Below are 8,081 nucleotides of genomic sequence, written 5' to 3'. Positions count from 1 at the left end.
GCACAGAAATAATAGTAGAAACTGCACAGAAATAACAACAAAAATAGGCTCAACAGCACAGAAATACATGAACATAGAGCTCGACCTGGCTCATTTGCACAGAAAAAATAGCAGAAACAGGCTCAACAGCATAGAAATACATGAACATAGAGCTCGACCTGGCTCATTTGCATAGAAATAACAGCAGAAACAGCACATAAATACATGAACATAGAGCTCGATCTGGCTCATTTGCACAGAAATACCAGAACATAGACCTCGACATGCCTCGACTGAACAGAAATATAGCAGTAAGTGAACAGAAGTGCATAACTGCAGTAAACTAGCAGAAAAACCAGCCGAAACTGACCAAAAAAAATAGAAAATCGAGCTCGACTTGGCTCGTTTGCACCAGAATATCGGAAAAACCCTAACCCCAAAAAACCAGAAAATCGAGTCAGAACTTCACAACACAGCAAGACAAATCTCTCCTATGCTCATAATCTCATATATCATGCTTCTAAAAGGAGAAGAAAGGGAAAAAGATGAGAGATACAAACAGCGAGAGATGTAAGTATTCCTGTTGAGTCAAAGCAGATGTGCACGATGAACACCATGAAAGGACGAAACCACAAACTAAGAATATTCCAGAGAAGGAGAAAAGAGGAAACCAGAGACAGATCGAGGAGATCTGTAGAGACAGATCGAGGAGATCTGCAGAGAAGAGAACTTCGGAAACCCTAGACGAAGTAGCGAAGAAGAGGAGAGGCTAGAGAGCTACGGCGCGTGAAATGAAAATGGATCGCGTAAAACCCTAACGCGACTTAAGTTATCTACTTATCCACATGAAATAATTTCCCGTGTCAAACGGGTCGGTAACGGGTTACCGGGTCAACCCATACCTGACCCGAAATTCAATTCGTGTCATTTTTATGAACCCGAACCCGACCCGTTTGAAAAACGGGTCGGGTCCAACCCGAAAATTTCGGGTCGTGTTCGAGTCGGATTTTCGGGTCGTGTCAATTATTGACAGCCCTACTTAGTTACGTTAAATAGATGCTGTTTATTCTACTTAGTGCTAGTTGGATTAAGGTTGATGAAGATAATGGAAATTTACAAAATTGATGTGACCTTAGTTTGCTTGTAAACTATGATTTGTTTTGTACCCGATTTCTTATAGTTAAGACTAATTAATAGTTTCTCTATGCATCTCACTAAGGCAGCATGCCCAATTTATTCTATAAAATTAAGAATAAGAAAAGAAATAAAAAAATTATATTTGAGCCTCCAATCCAATTCATTAATTTTTCTATCGACTTTATCTTTAATATATTATGCTCAGTTTACTTTCTTTTTGGTCATAATATTCTATTTTATTAAAATTATGTTGTTGATATTTCTGGAGCATTAAATTTTCACTATTACGCTTTTGATGAACAAAAGTTTGGAGATATTATGGAGATGGTATTTGGTGATTTTTATTTAATTTTGATGATGTCCATATTCTCCAGGCCACCTCCATAATACTCCAAAAAATTCCAAGACTTATAGGGTAACTTCACCATTATAATCGAGACCTCATATATGAAGATTAGTGCATGTTGTATTATTTTGTAATTTCTTATTTAGGTTATCATACAATTCTCTTGTAAAATTTATTTGTGTTTTTCTTACAGCCTCATTCTCACAAGTTGAGTATGGCGGGATGAAAAATAACTTATCTCAATGCATGAATTGATTTAAGTTCTTACTTTGTTAAAGAATTTTTTAATTTTTCCTTTCTAATGAGAGAAAATATATCACCAAATTATTCACATAAATAAAATTATTATGCATGACCTATAAATGATAATTCTTTCAACAATTTTATCTCTTCCATTAAACTCAATTAATAAGTTTTAAATATGTGATTATTACCAAATTAGTGTCATACATAATATTTGTCTTCATGGGAGACTATATTTTCCTCGATTGTTGTTTTGTGAATATGTAGGAGTGCTATTTATAAGACCAATTTTGAGAATTTGCACTTGACTAAAACTTGATATTTAAATAGAATGTCTTCATTTCGTGCTAATACACATAATGCAAAGAAAACTGAAAGTAATGGAGACTCAAAGTTTAAAAGAACCTTAGATTCTACATGAGACATGGAGACTTTAACACTGCCGTTGCCAGGTCCCAAGTCCTGGATGAGAAAAGTGGAGGGTTGCGTTAGGTAGTCGACAGCCAGCGTAAAACTTGTCGAACAATCTACATGAGAAATGGGGTAAGAATTTGTTGTTGTTGTTGTATAGAGACCACCATATCCCTATATTTTCTACAAACAAAGTCGTAGGTTTACAAGCGAGAAGAGAGCAATATTATTATTTCTCCTCTCAGCCTTTAGTGCTAACTTCTACTCATAGTCCCCTCAAATATTCTCCATTTTAACTTCCCTCTCACTTAAAATAAATTCACTCCAAAAAATCAATTTGTCAAAATTTACTACCAATGTTATCATATTATATTTTATTTTTTTAGGAAGATTTTTTTTACTCCTTGTTTAATCACTTATTTATTTATAATTACAAATCAAGGAGTGTACTTCAAACCCTTTGAATATGCATCTACTAGTTCTCGTGGATTCTAATATTCATTTCTCCTTTGCTATATAAAGGTTCTGATATTGAAACAGATAGAAGTTGGATGTATTATTCAAGGAGTAATGCAGTTTTTAAAAGAGGAGTTAAAGACATTCTAAATTTTGCATTCAGTAATGGAAGTTTAACTAGAATGATACTATGCCCATGTAGAGATTGTAGAGGAATGTTTAACATTTTACTCTTTATTTTTTTACTGAGCATGTTGAAACAAGGCATAATCAACTTGGAATAAATGAATTGGATAAGAATGTTCCGAATGAAGGACTTAATATCTTTGCAACAAATGGTCAGGCACTTGGAAAGAGAGAGGTCAAGATCTTCAATGATGAGACACTCATAAAAGCACATCAATATGTTATTTTCAATTGTGAGGAAATAGAGCCATATGTTAGGTAGAAGAAAATTAGTTGAATAATTCATATTTTTATTTTTTATATAAGTAATATTATTATATTCTTATAAATTTTAAGATTATATACAGTGGACATTACACTTTAGTCAAAGAAATGATAAGACAAAAAAGATCTCGCTATGGAGAGCATGAAGAAAAAAGGTTAAATAATGTGGAGTTTGTTTCTTTGTTTGCTAATAAGGTTGGTGTTGCAATGCTAATTAACTTTATATGACAATTCTTACTAATTATATCAACTTTGTTTTAATAGATTGCTTCAATTGATCCATTGAAGGATGATATTATTTCTACTAATTTGAGCTAGATGCCTGTCCAATGTTGTCACTCTATACAAGAAGTACCTTATAAATGGTTTTAGATTTCATGTTGCAGATTTGATGAAAAAAAGAAAAACTCAAAATTGTGGAGTGATGATTATAACTCTAACTTCAAGCTTCACTAGTATCAAAGATAATAATCCTATTTCAAGTAACTTGACATACTATGGGATCTTAAAAAATGTAATTGAATTGGATTATACAGTAGAGCGAAGTGTTATTTTATTTGAAATTGATTGGATTTCGAAAGGAAAGAGACTGAAAGAGGATGAGGATGGCTTCATCTTAACTAATTTTAATAAAATTAAATGGCATCAAGAACCTTTTGCGCTTGCTTCCCAAGTTCAACAAGTTTTTTATGTGGAAAATCATATTCATCCTACATGATATATTGTTGTTACAACATCACCAAGAAGTAATATTGCTAACATTCACATAGACATAGATGTTGATGACTACTTGCAAAGTATAACTTTGACTCAGCAGTATTTTATTGATGATGAAGTTCAGTGGACTAGAGATGAAGTTGATGGAATTCTACTAAAGTAATTGATTTTTGTGCTATTTATTTTGTAATGTAAAACCATTTTCTTATACTTAAATCATCAGATCATTATATCAATTTAATTGGTATGCAACATTTTGTGGTTTTATATGTTTCTTATATGTGTTTTTATCTAAATGTTGCATTTTATTTTGATGTATTGAACCTTATAGTTTTTAAAAATATTTTGAACACTTTATTTTTATCCATAGATTATGTGAGCCACATGAGAGACAAATTGCATTATTTATCTTCTATTAAACTCTACTAACTTATATGTTTTCAAATGATTTTTATGAAATGCCACTGCACACGAGAACACATGTTAGAAATATAGGATGTAGAGAACAAACTGAAGTTGAAATAGATGTTCCGACGAATACCATTAAAAATTATGTTGCAGATTTGCCTCTTATTTAAGATATTGTTAAAACTTTCTATGCTTATTTTACATTTACATTATCTTACTTACAAGATTTAATTTTATGATATCTTTTCATAGAAGTTGGAAGCGATGAAGAGTAAAAACAAAAAAGAGGTCCAACCTATATGTGTAGTATTTGGGGATACCATTCTACCCAACATGGTGGAGAACGACTTGTTAATTTTAACCAATATGGTCAACCTATTGGGCAAAATAAATCATTATTTATTGAGTTTTTAGGAACTATTGCTCGGAATGGGAAATATACACCAATTGACATCAAAAGTTGGGATAAAATGCTGAAGTCTTTTAAAAAAAATATGTTAGAAGTTGTTCAGGTATTTATCTTCATAATATTCGTACTTACTTTGTTTGATTTCAGTTGCATGCATAAAATTGCAAATGTCTTTGGATATAGCAAAAAAATATTTTATTTTTTTAGGAGAAATTTGAGATTCCCCGTTCTTATGATGTATGGGTTCTTCAATCTATTGGGAAGAAATGGAGAAATTGGAAAGCAGACGTTAAATCAAAATATTATGACCAAAAAATGTCTACAGAATTACAACTATGTAATGTGCCAAAAATGATACTCAAAGATCAATGGAAAAATCTTGTAACCAATTGGAATTCAGAAGAATCAAAGGTATATTATTATAACTTTTAAATTTTAAAGTGTTATTCATGCTTTATTTATTTTATTAATTCATATTTGTGTTCAGTGTATAAGTGAACGAAATAAAAAGAGTAGGTCAAGAAAGAGTTTGATGCATATAATTGGAAAAAGGAGTTTCAGTCAAATGCGTGAAGATCAGGTTAATTTTATATGTATATACATTTGTGTTAGACTTAAATTTTGAAGTTAATTATTATTTTATTTTAATTAGCTTTTATATTATTTATTTAATTGCTTAGGAGAAAAACATAGGTCACTCACCAACAAGAGTTGAAATGTTTGAGAAGTGTTACACAAAAGAAGGAATTTCTAATAATATTGAGGCTTGTGAAGCCTTGATAAGTGCTGATAATAAACTATTTAATAAATTAATTATAAAATATACTAAAATTATGCAAAAGAGTTAATATTCATTAAATGTAGTAAAAAATAAAGGAAATGAGAAGTCAAACATCTCAAACAGAAGATGTTGGAAGAGATAATATTTTCGCAAACGTTCATGGAAATGACAAGGTCAGAAGAGTTCGCATGTATGGATTTGGTGTAACTCCTTATGTTTCATGGGGAGAAATCCCAAATCGAAGTAGTGCTTATCGATTGACGGAAGGTTACAAGGAAGCTTTTGAAAAAATTGAAAATTAAGTTCAAGAACAGGGTGAGGTAATTGCTAAAATGAAGTTGGATATGCAAAGTACACAGCAAGCTACTAATTTTTTTGTGTGTTCTTTCTTATTACTTTTACCGTTATTTATTTTCCACTTTTATTTTGGATATAACTGCTTGGTTAAACTAGTTCTTTAGGGTTTAACCACCCTTAGAAACTTTACATTAGGGCTTCTCTACCTAGTTATGTGTTGTAGGAGAGACACATTTTGTGCAATACACAAAGAGAAGAACCTTTGGCGAGTGAACATAGGTAAATTAAATTGAACCATTATAAATATGGTTTGCATTATTTTCCTTTTGTAAAGTTTACTTTTATTGGAATTTAAAATTTTTGCTCTATAGTTTGGTTATTTATTAAGGTTGTGAAATAATTTTGGGATTTTTTTGTTTTAAAATTAAAGAGAAAAAACCGTACAGTACTTTAACAACAATTGTACATGCAATTGGAACTTATTTTGCATGGCCTAAAGCTTTAGTAAGTGTATTTTTTATTTTAAAATTTTAATTAAATTATTAAATTACTTATATTTGTATAATTAATTTAATTCAGGTTGTTCATGAAGAAGATTGATATTCAACAAGAATTATTTCTGAAGTGTCTTTTTGGATTTGAACAATCTTACATATACTATAAAATATTTTTATATGTTGATAGAATTTCATTATATGGTTACTCTTTCTTCATTACCAATTTCTTCCATTAACAAGTATTTCTGAAGAGTCTACTTGGATTTGAACAGTCTTACATTAACAACTTCTTCCATTGATGAATGATTTTTTTTTTTTATATATTGAGCTATGGATAACTATCATTGGATCACTTTTATCAGGGAGATGGATTATTAGAAAGATCTTGATTCTGATGGTTCGGTGCTATAAATTTATTTGAATTTACCAGTTGAATGTGACTAAACAGGCTTGAACAAATAGAAATTGCCTCCCATCATCTATGATAAAGCTTGCAAACACTTGTGTTCAGAGCTTCTCCGGTGGACAGTGGTAGCCACTGTCACTCATGCTTTTTTTTTTTTTTTTATTGTCACTCATGCTTCCCTAAAGGCTAAAACAGTGAAGAAAACAATCTTTTCTGGCAGAAAAATGTGTTGGAAACTAAGTATTTCTTACGAAAATTTAGTCCATAGGTAAGCTAATTTTACAATCCAACAACTGAAAAATTTATAGTTAATTAGAAGAAGCTTTGGGAGGATGACAATCAATCCGTTTATACCACTAAATTAAGTGGAATTTATTCTAAATGCAAGTAGAAATGGTTCCATGATCGCCTTTAATTGAGGTGATCCAAAGTATCCTTCAAATTACACTAGTGGTAACTTAATTCGCTGCGCCAAACGTGCTCTCTTTTTTGTGACTAATCCTGGAAGTGATATTTCTAAGTGTGGTTTCTCAACTTTGGTCACTTATTATTTATGTTCATTTTGCAATCAACCTCAGAATTTCTGGAAGTACAAATGTTTGTGCTTTTGTTGACATTTGGTTGGCTTGGAATAACTTAGCTATTCTAAGGTATTTACTTATGTTTTGGCTTCACATAACGTGCCATTGATATTTTGTTAAATCTTTATTTTCTATTGATATCAAAGTTATCAGAATTTTTAGCTGCAAGATTCTTATTTCCAGATGTTACTGGCCATCGTTGTTTTCAGTTTTCATGGTATGTGGAATCATTTACTCGTGCAGCCGATTTCAACTAATAATTAACTGTGTGGTCATCCAGTATGCAGTGTGCATTATGTTCCTGTAACAATACATGATAGTAATGTTGCCCCATTTTATGCTATTTGGCTGTCACCTGAAGAGTTAATTTAGCTGGCGCAGTACTACAAGATTTAGCCTTGCCAAAATTGGTATGTAGGGATAGCCCTCCCTATTCACTTAATGTTTCCTATGTATTGTTTTATAGTTCATACTACTATAACATTGAACGCTATTCTCAGGTAGCTGATTTTGGCTCACTCGAACTTTCACCTGTTGATGGGAGGACTTCAACAGATTATATGCATACAAGGGGCCTGCAGATGCGTTCACTAGGCCGTGTGGTATAATTTAAATCCTCTATGTGATAAACTTATAATGCTGGTGATGGATTTTATTCCTTGAATTGATTCATCAGTTGTTCCTTTTTGTAATTGATCAAGACAAATTAAATATAAAAGATATATATAGTGTTATAACTTTTATTGAGTTTTAAAATGTAAAAAAAATTAGAATATTTCTTAACTTCTTTTAGTCATTTGGAAAATGCATATATAACAACCAAACCAACTCCCTCTCAGCTTAAGCAGAAGTGGATAGAAATTTTCCTTTATAAGAGGTTTGGCTGGAGAGCAGTAAGCTCAAAGCTGAAAGGCCAACACAATGAATCTGTAAACATGGAACATTATCAAGAGAAAGGCTTTG

The 8,081-nt window shown here is 31.4% G+C and overlaps 1 protein-coding gene and 1 long non-coding RNA gene across 2 annotated transcripts; both read left to right on the top strand.

The window, feature by feature from the left end:
- Positions 1–4,333: 4,333 nt before the first annotated feature.
- On the top strand, positions 4,334–5,181 carry LOC114581140. The gene is made up of 3 exons (XM_028700606.1): positions 4,334–4,659; positions 4,764–4,967; positions 5,044–5,181. The coding sequence occupies exons 1-3, from the start codon at positions 4,447–4,449 to the stop codon at positions 5,179–5,181; spliced, it is 555 nt and encodes a 184-aa protein (XP_028556439.1). The 5' UTR covers positions 4,334–4,446.
- Positions 5,182–6,423: 1,242 nt separating this feature from the next.
- On the top strand, positions 6,424–7,718 carry LOC114581145. The gene is made up of 3 exons (XR_003702987.1): positions 6,424–6,662; positions 7,399–7,528; positions 7,619–7,718. It is a non-coding gene; the product is annotated as an uncharacterized LOC114581145 (long non-coding RNA).
- Positions 7,719–8,081: the final 363 nt, after the last annotated feature.

This window comes from Dendrobium catenatum, unplaced genomic scaffold, assembly GCF_001605985.2.
Source record: "Dendrobium catenatum unplaced genomic scaffold, ASM160598v2 fragScaff_scaffold_1557, whole genome shotgun sequence".
Taxonomy (NCBI): Eukaryota; Viridiplantae; Streptophyta; class Magnoliopsida; order Asparagales; family Orchidaceae; genus Dendrobium; species Dendrobium catenatum.
This window is presented reverse-complemented; position numbering and strand designations above follow the sequence as displayed.